At 37.4% G+C, this 14,663-nt stretch overlaps 1 protein-coding gene across 4 annotated transcripts; it reads left to right on the top strand.

Moving 5' to 3' along the window:
- The first annotated feature begins 776 nt into the window (after positions 1 to 776).
- On the top strand, positions 777 to 13,432 carry sh3bp2 (SH3-domain binding protein 2). 4 transcript variants are annotated; one of them, XM_046861181.1, is made up of 13 exons: positions 777 to 864; positions 7,521 to 7,660; positions 7,846 to 7,948; positions 8,750 to 8,867; positions 8,993 to 9,060; positions 9,941 to 10,023; positions 10,107 to 10,169; positions 10,265 to 10,778; positions 11,066 to 11,177; positions 11,440 to 11,495; positions 11,723 to 11,798; positions 11,997 to 12,056; positions 12,581 to 13,432. In XM_046861181.1, the coding sequence occupies exons 1-13, from the start codon at positions 830 to 832 to the stop codon at positions 12,716 to 12,718; spliced, it is 1,566 nt and encodes a 521-aa protein (XP_046717137.1). In that variant the 5' UTR covers positions 777 to 829; the 3' UTR covers positions 12,719 to 13,432. The 4 variants fall into 4 exon arrangements, with proteins under 4 accessions (XP_046717137.1, XP_046717134.1, XP_046717135.1 ...); XM_046861178.1 differs by lacking the exon at positions 777 to 864 and adding an exon at positions 3,100 to 3,343; XM_046861179.1 differs by lacking the exon at positions 777 to 864 and adding an exon at positions 3,100 to 3,343 and having other exon boundaries at positions 11,069 to 11,177.
- The last annotated feature ends 1,231 nt before the right edge of the window (positions 13,433 to 14,663 follow it).

The following is a 14,663-nucleotide window of genomic DNA, read 5'->3' on the forward strand; positions in this document are numbered from 1 at the left end:
TTGCTTATTCTACAGTTTTTGCAGGTTGCAGAAGAAACTGCTAAAATATATTTTTTTAGGTCTGGTTCATTAAAATAGTTTGCTAGATACGCATGCGGTCAGGTTTCTTTCCTTCCATGCACTTGCAGTGAAGCAGAAGCCACTATGTGTGTGTTTTGTGAAGTCCTTTTTCAAAAATAAAATACAATAAATAGCAGGTGCTTTATTACTGACATGTTTTGGTAAACTTTCCTATACATGGGTTTCGATTGTTTTCTCGTTTCTCATTACAGTGAATCTTTCAAACATTCCAAGGTGGGTGGTGATGGGAAGGATGTATAGTATTTGTGAAGATAATTGTGCCAGTCAGCATATCTCATCTCTCCAACCAGTAGTTATTTTGGAGGCAACCATAAAAACCACAGACTCGTATCAACTTTCTTTGTTTACCATCTGATACATTATCGAACAGTGGTAAATCAGCTGAAGGTCTTTTATGACTATTTTCTGGCTGAAATTAACCTCAGCATTAACTCTTTATTTACTGCACAGATCTGACTACACTGTTTAGCTTTAGAGATCAGCTGCTTTACAAACTGCATGTTCATCTCATTAAATACTTGGAAGGATGTTGTTATAGAAGTGCCATTTACCTACCTGTTTCGTAATAAGCAGGTCTCTGTATTGCAGATGGCATTATTTTTTTGTGATCTTAGATGTTAGATGTTGAAAGCACACCTTTTCTAAATAGTCGAGCAGAGGGTGCAGTACCAGTGGGAGGATCTCATAAATAGCACTTCTGACTTTAGAGAGGAAGTGGACATTTTTCTGGAAACCACAGAGACTAAATATGCACGCTCATACACCATCAGATGTTCTCAATGGGTAAGCCCCCCTTGTCCTTCTTCTTCTTCTTCTTCTTCTTTCTTTCTTTTTAAGAACAGCGTTAGTAGTTATATATACATAGTTTCATATATATGCACGTTGTTGTTGTTTTTTATAGTGTAACTTATGCTAAAGAGAGACAGCGTGTGCAGTTGGGAATTCTAAGTAGACACAGACTTGCGATCACTTCATTGCCCAGCAGAAATGTGAGAATGAGGGCAGTTCTATAACATCAGTAGTGTAAGAATGTTAACTGTTGTTCTGTTCTGTTCTGTGCATTTAGTTTCTTTGTATTTCTCTAAAATCCTTAAAAAATGGATGCCATGTAGATGTGACCTCTCCAAACAAAATCATCCAACACAATTTTAGCGTCACTGCAAAAAATGTTTTAGCACATAAAAAATATATTTTGTATTTACCAAATGTATTCATCATTATTACTGCTGATTGGTTTATTGGGTTAATAGGATTTATTTTTGTTTCATTTAGTCGATTGTTTCTGTTTTTGAGCATCAGAATCAGAACTGTTCTAATCTAATCTATTGGCGAATCTTTTATTTTTTTTTTTCAAGCATTTATTCCTTTCAAGAAGCTATTTTTTGCTTAAAATTAGAAACTATATCTAGAACTAGGCTTAATGTTTTTTTTTTATGTGTTACACAATAACTTCAAAATGAGAAGATAGCGCTTCCAATTTTTCAGGATATCGTCATGATTTTTGCACTGTTGCTGTATTGCTGGTTCGTATGAAAGGACATTTTATCTCATAATTCAGCCAGAGCATTTTGGCTCCTGGTTTTTTTTAAATGGAAAAAAATGAGGTAAAGACAAAGAAGTTCAGTAAAGAAAAAAACAGCCTGTGATTGTGGCTGGACTGTTCGTGCAGAAAGTCTGATCGTGTCCTCTGCTGACATTTTCTTTCATATAAATGACAGTTCTGTTTTTTTCCCTGTACACAAAGCACTTATGTTTGAGCATCTCAGTTACTTATTGTGCACATCGGAACACAATTTCCGATAGATCTCATAGATGCAAACATCGATTCAGTCACTGTTCATATTAAAACACATCCAGATGAACTTCATCCATACCTCATTAATAAACCCACCTTAAAGGTCTATTATTCTTTTCCTCTTGCCATGTTGATGCAAGACCAAACTCACCACTTTATCTATGCTGATTAAAATAAGGAGCTGTAATAAATAAGCCATGAGTTCCACTCTATGTGTTCTCAGTGTTAATAACTGATTACACAAAGGTGATAGTTCCACATGTGAAAAAAAACATACTTCACCATGTGTCCATGCTCATGACCTGATTCTGGCTTTTCTTTCCTTCTTGTAGTATTCATTCGGTTTACCATGTGGTTTGTATTCAACCTGTAAAATGGGAAGTGAGATGAGTGGTTCAGTCTGTATTTGTTATATATGGGGGAATAGATTTACAGACAGGAAATTGACCATATTTGGACAATGATAACAAGTAAAATTGTAAAAAGTGAAATTAATTTGGAAGGCATGAGTAATTCATTATTATCTTAAACCAAGTGCCTTGTATACACCACAGACCAGTTCTGTTTTTAAAATGATACCACCTTATAGTGGGGTGTTTGTGGGAAGATATTGGTGGTTGGGTGTGGTTGTTTTATATTATATAAAGATGTCAATTTGTACAGTGGCTCCAAATATACAGTGTCATATCTACAGACTATAGAATTTGCCCAGAACATTCTTGCAACCCAGTAGCAGCTGTTCCACGGCCCGTGACTGTGTTGGGACCCTCTGGTCTGAGACCTCTGCCTTATAGCACTGTTGTATTTCCTTTATAACCAGACTCATGTGTTGAATCATTAAGGAAACAAGTAGTTTTCTTTCTTAGAATTTCAAAGAAAAACTTCAAAAGCACAAGAGTCTGTGGTTTAACCATACAACAAAAATATACAGTATGCCAGTTTAGAATACGGTACTTGGCAAGCAATCGAGATCTTTTTTATGGCTGTCATTTAGAAAAATAGGAAAATTCTTTGAAAGAAATTTATTTTTCCAGAGAAAAACGTCTGGCCACCTGTTACGAGTCATTGATGCTACTTTATAGAGACCTATGATTGTTGGGGTGGAAAGTCCCTCAAGCTCAGGCTCTGACAGTCATAAATGGCCAATCAGCTTGTCCAAACCATCAGCCAACAGGAAGTGTGGCTCTGACACGACTGCTATGTGTTCATGCTGTGGCTCAGAGGAGGAAGTGACTTGACAAAGTGTGTGAGTCTCGGATCATAGGCAGCTAGTCTCTCAAACCTAATCTCTATCAGTTCCTGAAGATTGGCTTCTGCGGTATCACTCTGCCAACAATCGTGTTCAACTTCAGCCTGATAACATGGTTATGGACTCTGACGTATATCCATGGCTCTCTCTGTGAAGCAAAAGAAAGCGTTTGCAGATCTACATCAAGAAGTTCATATGAAAATGTGTCGAAATATTATGTAAGTGCCTCTGTTTACCTGCCACAGTGATCATGATCATATGCAGTGTACATTGCAATTGAGTGATGTTGTATTTGAGAAAGCTTTTGAGTTGTTAAATGGCATGTAGGGTGAACATTTTAATAACTGAAAGCTGGGAAGCTTTTCTGTGAAACTGATTTTTCAAACTGCTGCATAAAAAGCAGAAAATTAGTCGGTTACTGTTCTGTAATCATCTATTCAGTCACAAACTGTGTATTATAAATGATCACGCTACTAATATACAGACTGTCTGAGATATTAAAGGTAGTCGTACAGTACGTTTCATTTGTTCCTAAGACTTGCTTATGACTTAACTCAAGTTAATAACCACCCTGACCTTCTCAGGTGAGGATGGTTTACTGAAAACCTTTAGCCCACACTTAAACTGACTGTGTGTCAAATGCAGAGTTCGTGGGTGTTCGGTAAATGTAGTAGTGTGTAGGGTCTGAGGTCTGGGGATTTTGCAGGAGATTCTAATTGTCCTTCTGCTCATCACTCAGTCATTGACAAATATGGTCCTATGCACCGTCAATTGTCTTGATTGAAGTCGTATTTTTGATAATATTCTGTTTTTAGTACATCAACGACCCCTTTAAGAGTCAGACCAAGTTTCAACAAAGGTTTATCACATATTATGTTACGTGCATACAGAAAGTAGCACATGGTCGTCATGTTTTATCAAAGAAACTTGAAAGAAAAATGATGACAGATTGTTTATGCTGTCATAAATACCACAAAGTCTGATAAAAGTAATGCCGAAACATTATGATTTAACTCGACCTCATACATAGACATATTTACAGTAACACAAAAACGTATTCTGCTTTCCAATTTGATCAAATTTGGGGTCAGAACATTCTTTAGATCTTTTTAGGATCATAGTCTTATTGGATTTTGTTTTTTAATCTCCAAGATCATGAGCTACGACTGAGTTAACACACACAAATACACCCACACACACACACAAACACACACAAACACACACACTGAGTCAGAGTGTGTGTGTGTGTGTTGTGTATGTGTGAGACAATGGCTAGGTGTGCAAGCTTCCTGCAGCAGGTCAACAAAACCATGTACACAATTCTTTTCTCATGCTATTCTCAAGCAAAATGCAAGTCTGCTTTATTTAGGTCTTGATTCTACCACACTAGCCTGTAACTGGAAGCAGTGTTTCCTGAACTGAGCGGCATGCCCATATATGAAAGGCGGAGAAAAAGGAAGTGATACGGCGTTGGGGGGGAGTACCATAGAAACCATCATAGCAGAATTGCTCCATTCAGTATTCTGGTTATATTATACAAATTTGCATTAGGTTTTATTCCACAGCACTCTTATGTGGTCAGATGGCATTGATGTTTATGTTTTGAAGAATATATACATGTATATTAAGGTGTGCTTTAATGAGCATTAAGATAAGTCACCTGTAGAAGCAATGATATAACAATCAGTAGGTTTTCCACCACAGGAAAATCTTCAGGGTGGAGATTTCATGTGAGATTGTTGATGTGCTGTTACTAGAAAATCTCTCTGTTGTAGATTATTTTCCTTAAAACACCACAATGTAAAATCTGTTATTCTTTACTTTACTTTATTCCATGCTTGGAAACTCCAATTTACTAAAATTACCAGGTTCTTTAAATAAAAGTCTGAATTATATTGGTATACATTTCCTAAAAACAATACAGAGAGATCCTTCAGAGATCTTTAAAATGCTATAGCTTATACAGTAAGTCTAATCCTGTTTAATAACTGATTTATGGGACCCCCAGACACTTTAAAAGGAAAGTGAAAACATCTTGGGTTTACAATAAATTAGTTCCCTGGTTACTTAAAACACAACAATCCCAGAAGAGTAAATATTACAGCGTGCTAACATCATACAGCTGATGTCACGTAATTTCACCAGAACTCTGGAAGTCATTTCAGTGAAGAAGTTTCTCAGTTGTCTATTGAGCTACTGTTTTTTTTTATTATTGCATCACAGTGTTTACTGGGTTCTCAGCTGTTTATCTTTTTAGCGTCTTTCTTTTTTTTTTTTTTATTGACTCTAGATGTTTAATTGTCATGGGAAGTGTCAGGTGAATGAAGCTTCGTCCTGCATGTTAACTGTTTAGTTTGCTTCATATCGGCATGTGGGCTTAAGTCCAAACTTTATCTTACAGGAAGTCACTTCAGGAAGTGAGCTGAATAAAGCTAAGATTTCTCAGCGTCCAGGTTGTATGCAGTTTCTATAAATCATTTTTCTGGTGTTTACCACCTCGTGTGTACACTGAGAAATCTGAGGCTTAGGGCACTGCAGATTTCAGAGAAAAGGAAAGATAAACTATAAACATATCCTGCTTTACCTAATTTATGCATCAGTTATCAACAGGCTTGTTTTACATTATAGCATTTAGACATATTGTTCAGGGTAATGTAGGAACGGATTTGGAAAAGATGCCAAAAACTTTTACAGGTCATCTGGTTAAGACTAGAGGATTGAATCCAGGCTGGACTCCATCAGGTTTAAATCCAAATACTAAACAGACACAGAAATCCCATGATGCATTACTGTGATGCATTACCTCCTGGAAAAACCGAAACAGACGCTTGTATTACTTATTACAGTAGTATTGATTACTCAATTATGATCGTTAGTTACAGTCTGTTTAAAGTGATTCTAGTTGTCAAAACTGTGACGAATGAATTAAACTGATTTAAAACCCCACAACGCCTCCTGCATCAAACAAAACACTTCTACTCCGTAGGCGGCGTGCGTCTTTTTTTAACTTTATTCCACCCCCACAGCACTCATAGGAAAAGGAAAGCAGTCTCTGATGCAAATTTTGAGGGTTTGAGAGTGTTTTTTTTTCACGTTTATAATTACCTGGTGGAAATTAAGTCAAGTTCAAAAGAGCAAAAAGAATGACTGCCAGTTTGTTGTTTGCGTTCATGAGGCTTAAAGTCAAGGTCATTAAGGGGTCAACAAAATAGCTCTAATTATGTTGCAATCGTGTTTACTCACGGCCAATTTCCCCGGCTAAATTACGCCTCAGCGAAGCTGTGAATATTCATGACTTTTGCAGAAATATTTCCAGTCAATTTTTCCACAACTAAGTCAGCTTTTGTGTGGTTTTCGCTTTGAACTCGTTTATGAAATTGCACCCTGTTTTGGATCCGTCACACCACATTTCCACACTCTGTTCTGTTTCACTTTGAGCCTTCAGATTCCACTTGTTTCCTGGAGGTGGATAATCTCCCAACTCCACCCACAAATGAGCATCCAAAGCAATTTGGGAAAAATCAGATTCAGAGATCTGAGGGAGTTTTTTTTTCCTTCCTTTGCTGCTTCATATGTCTACATGTCCTTCTGCAGACCAGCCCTTGGGCACTGGGTGTCACATGTTGGGCTTGGAACAGCAAACTCTGCTGGAAATCTGTGACCCTAGAGGCACAATCTAGAGCACAGTAGGGAACCGTGCATTCCACAGGAAATGTGTTGTTTCCTTCCTTTCCTCTCCTGGCTTTGTCTGGTCCTGGGTCAAGGTTTTTAACAGGAGGGTTTGTGCTAATCGGACAGGCATTATTAGCTGGGTAACGTGTGCTGCACCTCCTCAGTGTTATATTGATCTTCTAGATGTAGCCTCCACCATCAGCAGGTCCAGTGAGAACATGTCAGAGAAGGGTTTTAGGAGGCAGATGAGTAAAAGGTAAGTTTCGATTATGGACTGGAAGAACGGAGAGATTTTCAGAGTTACAATTTTAGAAATGCAGCTGAGTGTGTGCACTTTGTACTGGAGACTTAATCTGAGTTTGGGTTTTCAAAGTGTGAATCGTTTCCCTCTTTCTATGCATGTACATCTAATGCATACTGCACAAATAATCCAGAGCTGCGTTTTTATACGGTTTATTTATATTTATTTTTATGGCTTTCTTTCTTTTATAACAATTTTAGAAACAACTTTGATCCAATCTGCAGAATCCCAGAATCCAAACTCCTATTTCATGTGTCTTTTTCAAACCAACCTTTACAACTAACTACATATATATATATATATATATATATATATATATATATATATATATATATATATATGAAGCTACAGCATCCCGCTATGATGAAGAAGTTAAAGAATTCAGTAAATAAGCTGCGTTTTTTTTTTTTTCTGTCCTACAGAAATATGACTGCTGTGCCGATTTCCTGGCCCGTCCCTATGAGGGCTATCGGAGCTCAGAATCTTCTGACCATGCCTGGAGGCGTTGCCATTTCTGGGTATCTACACAAAAAAGGGGGAAGCCAGTTTAGCCTGATGAAATGTGAGTACTGTCATGTTGCTTTTCAAGAATTGTACTTAAAAAATAATTATTAAAAAAATAAACATTTTGCTAATATTGATAATCCCTTAAAATAAAAAAAATAATCTGACTCTTGCTTTAGCTTTGAATGACCAGTATAAAAGGCTTGACAATTTTTGGAATATTTTCTCCTGCCAATCCCACAGGGCCTCTTCGCTACATTATAATCCACAAAGGCTGCGTGTACTATTTTAAGACCAGCTCATCTGCCACACCACAAGGAGCGTTTTCCCTCAACGGCTACAACAGGCAAGTTCATGTGAACCATTGCATTCACTGAAAAAGGTGTGTGTACTTAAAAAAAACTGCCATCCCTATATATGCGAACGTGTGCTTCTATTGCATCCAGTGTTAGGAAATGGAATAGAAAATGTAATAATGGCCAAACCCCTAAAACCACAATAAACCATGAGTCTCACTGAACTTAAAATGGGACCTCGAATTAGATATGTGCAACTTACAGTGCTTGCCACATCCTGTCCCACATTATACATCACATCATTTCCATTCAAACCTTTTTTCTATGCATTTGTATGTAATTGAAGATGATGTGAGATGTATTTTTACCACCTACACAGGAGGACTGGTGGTACTTTTATCACTTCCTGCACATGTAGATCCGATGTGATCTAGTCAGTGTGTGCTTAATTATTGCGTCTAGTCTGCGGTCCAGCTGGGTCTGGAAAAAGATTGTCTTTGGGTAAATCTGCAAGCAGTTAGAAACCAACCTAGTGTATGACTACAATTCAGTTAACCTCTATATTTCCAAGAGGTACTGCTGTAATCGTGATGACTGCCTGATGTACAGCCCAATACTCTTATTTACAAATATACTCCCATCTTTTAATCTCAATAAATACTATTTGTCTTTATAGTTGATTATTAATAGCACTCACCCTGAAGAGGATAGGTTTCTTTTGGGTTCCTCTTGAAGTTCCTTCCTTGTCTCACCCCTGGGGTTTTTCCTTCCCACTGTAACCTCAACTTGCTTATTTGGGACCTGAATATAAATCTACATCAATGTTTCTGTTTTTACTATTTGGTCACCAGGGTTATGCGAGCAACTGAGGAGACCACCTCCAGCAACGTTTTCCCCTTCAAGGTCGTGCACTTTAGTAAGAGGCATCGCACATGGTATTTTTCAGCAGCCAGTGAGGATGAACGAAGGGTGAGACTTTTATCCATCACTCCGTCTGACTTATGGTTGTGACAAACATGAGTTTCTTGCGCAATACAGTGACGTCTTTACATCCGGATTTATTTTACAAAAACAATGTTTCTCATCTCCAACAGAAATGGATGCGGTTTTTGAGGAAAGAGATCGGCCATTATAATGACAAGAAAGATTATCTTGACCCAAGGTAAAAAAAAAATAAATAAATCATGCAGCATGAGCTTAAGTTTCAAGTTTTATTTGTCATATGTACAGATTTCAGTGACAGTTTGTACAATAAAATGTGTAAGCGAGGCTACAGGCAAACTACAGCAAACTACAGCAAATATTAAACATTAAAACAATAGGAAATAAGGTTAAAAATAAAGCAATAATGAGGCATAATAAAGTTATAATTATCTAAAAAGTGTGTGCAGAAAGTTTATGCATATATACAATTAATTAGTAATATATATGTAATAATGTAAGTATGTAGATAAGAATGTATATCTTACTATAGGTGTGCAAAAAATACACAAAAATTTCTAGTGTGCATTTAAGATGCAATAGACTGCAATGGTATTAAGAGTTCTGAGAATTGTATGGTTCCAATGTGTTAACAGATACACAACAAATAGAATTGTCCTCATGTTTTCGCTTGTTTTTCATACCTCAGAGCTTCCTTTTTGAATGCAAAAATAGCAAATGTACATTCAATGACTGCGTAAAACCTGTTTGCTCATTTACATTATAGACGTTAAAGTGTTTTACTTTTTTTTTTTTTACTGAATACCTTGGTGAGTGTTTAGTTCATGTTTTAGTCTTGTTGCCACTGTATTTGTGCAGCTTACTATCTTGTGGAAGTTTCCGTTTTCTAAAGGGGAAGTTTTTTTGGTTATATATGAGCCTGTGTAAAAATAAATCGCTGAGAACATTGTTAACTTCCACAGTACAGTGCAATTGGATTCACTTCTCTTTTATTAATAAAAATGAGTGCTGAATACGCGTTTGTGCCCGTCTGTGTAGGATTCATGGAAACATTACACTGTGTTAGATGATACTAAACAGATTTCTTTTCATTATTCCAGTGAATCTGACTCCGATGAAAGTTTCTACGGCCCAATTGAGTGTCCAGTGGAGATCAGCAATTCTCCAGATGAACATGAAGATGGTAGGACGTGTGACTGATAAAACTCATTAAACAGTAGCGAGTGAGCTTTAAATTAATCATCTGTACTCTGCACTTTCTAATAGACTATATGGAACAAAATGATGAAAGCGATGAAGATGACTATCTTGTTCCCGATGGGCCGACAGGTATTTTTATACACTCTAATAGATCATTAGCTTCAAATTAATGATATTTTCTCAAACATTAATTAATAACAGGACTCCTTATGTGGCTTTACCAGGTCAGCCCAAAGTACCGCCTCCATCTTACCCTCCTCCACCGGTGCCCTACCATCCCAAAGGCCCTCCACCACCACTTCCTAATCCACCCATGAAAACGCCACCATATCCCATCCACAAGAAACCAACCATCCCTGTTCCAAGTCCACCAAAACCCTCTGACTTGGTAAATAAAGGCCCTCCTCCACTACAAAAACCAACCTTTAACAGGATGACGGTTGTACCCACACCTCTTCCCATCTGGCAGAAAAACACTGTAGCTGGGAGCATGTCTTTATCGACTCTACCTGGATATGAACGGAAGCCTTCTCCTGGCATGGTTCTTAAAAACCCATCCACTCTCCCTATCTGTGAGGACCTGGAAAACAAACTGGTTTTGAACTCTCGTGACAAATCTGGTTCACACAACCTGAACAATTCACCTGGAGAGGGAAAAATCTTATTGCTGGGCAGCAAACCTCTGCCCAAGTGTCCACCACCAGGGACGAAACCCAAACTCAATCTGCCATCTTTACAGTAGGTGTCCGCTTTCACACCTCTTTAGACAATTAGACAATTTAAAATCTGAAGCCTCGCAGGCAATACATTGATTAAAAGTGTGAGGTTTAAACGAGCATGTTGAATGTAGAGATCCAACACTGAATGCAGCTTTTATTGCAAAATGTTCCAAATACTGTACACCTGGTGAATTTTATAGGCTGATACAGCACCAGTGGATTACATTTAATCCTTTCATGTCTTTGTCTTTTATAAAATCAGCTATCAAATCCTTTACAAAGCCATTCACCATTCTTTCCTTTTAGAAGATCGTCACCCGATGGCCAAAGTTTTCGCTCTCCTATAGAAGAAAAGCCCTTGAAACAGAGAGTCATATCAAGGAACGACGAAGACTCGGACGATAACGACTATGAAAACGTGAGTGATCCGTGCCGGGTTATGGGTCAGTTCCCTGACAGACTTTCCATTACACTGAGCAAACCTTAAAGGAGCGTGTAAGCATTTCTTGCTATGCTGCTCGTTTAGTGTAAATGATGGTTGTTTAGTAACTATCAATGGCACAATGACACAGACAACAAACAATGATGTAACTCGGAGAAGTCAGTGAGAAATGAAAAAAAGGAACTAAATGGGACATGACCATGTATAAACCCATGCATGTTTGTTGCCTGGTGTTTAGGTACAGTTGCCTGACTCAGTCTTTGTGGACACCAGCGAGACCAGTTCTGTGGAAAAGTAAGATATTTTTGTGAAATATATGATGTATAGCTTTTCATATCTGCTTACTACATATATTTTGTTGAATAATATCTTCAGTGATGAAGCATGGAAAATTACGCTATTCTCTAGCACCCTCTAGTGGCCTGGAGCGCCACAGGATTTTTCTGCTATTATTTTGTATGTACTTGAAATTTGTGGTTTGAAATAACCTTGTTATTTACTGTTTCTTCCTTTCTCCTCAGATTATTTAAAGAGACAAGTGGCGCTCCACCGGATGGCCTTTACTGCATCCGAAACTCTGGAACTAAGACTTCAAAGGTACAGCACAGCATGGTGCATATGAAGGATGTTATGCTGAAACAGTTGTGAAATGAGTGTATGCTTTTCTATTTATATATATCTGTATATGTATATTTGTGTTTATGTGCGTGTGTGTGTGTGTGTGTGTGTGTGTAGGTGTGTATGAGGGTATGAGTATGTGTTTTATCCTACTCATTTCATTCTTTGGATGTGTAGGTGCTGGTTGTGTGGGATGTGAGTTTGAACAAGGCGAGAAACTACCGGGTGTTTCAGGAGGTAGGTGCTACACCTGCGTGAACCTTCTGCCGTTCTATATTTATACGGTTTCAATGATGTACTTGTGGTATATTCCGATGTCTGTAGATTCGGTTGTATAAGTAGTGAGCTGAAGGACAAAATAAAGACAATTAGAGACAATTTCTTCAGAATGAGGTAAAATGTAATAATACCAATAATAATAATAAACAAGGTGTTCATGGAACACCATGAATACATGCAAAATCCTTAATAACTCTTATTGAAATGGGACAAACCAAAAAATTATGATTGTTCTATTTCTTTTCATATAAAAAGCATAAGAGCACATGTTGTTTCCCACTTGATTTTAGAAAGATTTGATCATTCTAGCATGTTTATATTATTCTATGCCACTGTTATTAATAATGCTTAAAGAAAAGAAATCGTAACCATGAATGCAGCTTCCTTCATCTCTGTGTGTGTATTGTTTTTAATATTTTGTCCTACACCATCATCGAGGCCTGTCATTGTGCTCACTATTGCACTCTTTCTCTCTTCTGTAGGATGAAATTGTGTACCTGGAGGCAGAATTACAGTTTGCATCTATAGCAGCTCTAGTGGAGTACTACTACAGCCACCCTCTGCCCAACCATGGTTCTCTGTGCTTACAGAAGCCTTTTGGATACACCCCACCCAGGTGACCACGTCCATCACTGATATCTTCATATCCTCATATCGATGGCTACAGCAGCTCCCTACAGCTGATCACGTACTTTAGCCATAAGGACATGCGAGTAAAATCGCAAAATATGGACACGTGATCGTCGGTGCTGACCATCTGCATTGCCACTGAACTAAAAGGATTTAGCTGCCGTGGAGCTTCATCTCTAAAGGATTCCGAAATGCTGGTGGTTATGTAACTCTTCATACCTCTGCCCGGAAAAACTCATATGTGAGCTTTCAGCTTCCTGAAACAAACATAAATTCATAAATCCAATTTATTGTTCTACAGGTTTTAGCGTAGTGAGATGACGGGTTGCCATGTACTGCAAAATAAATCCACTTTTAATACCTTCAGTTTTGGGTTTTAAAGATCTCATCTGAGCATGGAGATGCACGTGCGTGTAGATGCTCGGAACACTGACGTAGGACGTATTTGTGATGTAAAATGATTATATTACTTGCTGTAAGAATGTATGGTGAAGTTTTTTCCATCAGCAATAAAAAACTAAAGCACTGTAAGCGAGTAGAGCGAGTAAAGTGCTACGAAGTACACAAAATGCCTGTATTACTGTGTATAATAATGTATCATTACTGTCTGTTATTTTATTCTTTTATAACTTTTATTACTTGTGCATGTATATAAATTAAACAACTTGTATCATTGTTAAATTATTTTTTTGTACCTTAAAGAGCATAAATAAAGAATTATATAGAAACACAAAACGCAAATGGTCAAATATCAGTTCATTTTGCTATGAAACTAATTTACGTTTGAATTTATGAATGTTTTTTTATTATATTAAAATGAAATCCAGTGACAAGGCTTTTTTTTTTACCAGTTCCAAAAATGCTGAATCGACTGCAAACAAAGCACATTACAGAAATACAGTTCACACAGGGTTGTCCGAGGGAAAGGTCATCTTACAATGAAAACTCACAGTAATAATCTTCCCTCTGTGTTGTTTTGATTTAAATGCAAACCTCTGATGTTATAATTGCTTTGAATATCAACTTTCAAGTTGATCTGGGTCATAATTTAAAAATAAAAATGATTAAAATCATAATCTAAAAAAACATTTGTATGAAGGACAGTTTAGTGGCCTAAGTGTTAGATCATGGGGTTAAATTTGGTTTGAATCATGCACTACTTCTAAATCGCACAACCGCCAGAGAACTTTGAGAAATAAATTTAAGCTCACTGGGAAATTAAGAGCAATAGTTTTTTCAGATCCAATCAGCTGTGTGTAATCAGAACTAGCAAAAAACTATGAATCTGTAAATTACTTAATTTAGCTAGTAATTATAAATTGCATATTGGTTCTTGAGTTAACATGAGACCATTGTTAATTGTCTGAATTACAAGTCTGTGGTTTTGATTTGGAATATATCTTGTATTTTTCACTGACTGCATGTCACTCTTTAGTCCCATTCTATACTCATTAGCCATTGATCATATTTGACCTTTGAGATCTGGCTATAATAATAATTCTTTTAGTAAACACACTACTGGTTTCTGTCCATATTTATGGTGAATTGTAAAAAAAAAGTGCAGGTTTCTGGTGTTTCGTAAACTCTATACAGTATATAAGCAGTAACAGTTTATAAGCGCCCTCTGCTGTCTACAAGGCGAACTGCAATTGCACTCTTCTTTCGGTTGCTCCCATTACGAGTCGCCACGGTAGATCATCCGTCTCCATACCGCTCTGTTCTGATATGCATGTGTTCTCTTACCACATCCATAAACCTTCACCTTGGCGTTCCTATTTTCCTCCTGCCTGGCAGCCTCATCCTTAACAGTTTTCTACCCATATACCACAAATCCATGTTGTGCACATGGCCAAACCTTCTCAATCGCTCCTCTCTCCTTGTCTCCAATGCAAACTGCAATTGCAATAAAAAAATCAAATCGGACTCTTACCTTCT

Source organism: Silurus meridionalis, chromosome 11 (assembly GCF_014805685.1).
Source record: "Silurus meridionalis isolate SWU-2019-XX chromosome 11, ASM1480568v1, whole genome shotgun sequence".
Lineage (NCBI taxonomy): Eukaryota > Metazoa > Chordata > Actinopteri > Siluriformes > Siluridae > Silurus > Silurus meridionalis.

Bases quoted from the DNA above. Each gene is read 5' to 3' on its own strand.
- sh3bp2 (XM_046861178.1), top strand. From the start codon at position 3,264: ATGGCTCTCTCTGTGAAGCAAAAGAAAGCGTTTGCAGATCTACATCAA. The intron at 3,344-7,520 runs GTAAGTGCCTCT...TCTGTCCTACAG, and splicing joins AAAATGTGTCGAAATATTAT to AAATATGACTGCTGTGCCGA. The intron at 11,496-11,722 runs GTAAGATATTTT...CTTTCTCCTCAG, and splicing joins GAGACCAGTTCTGTGGAAAA to ATTATTTAAAGAGACAAGTG.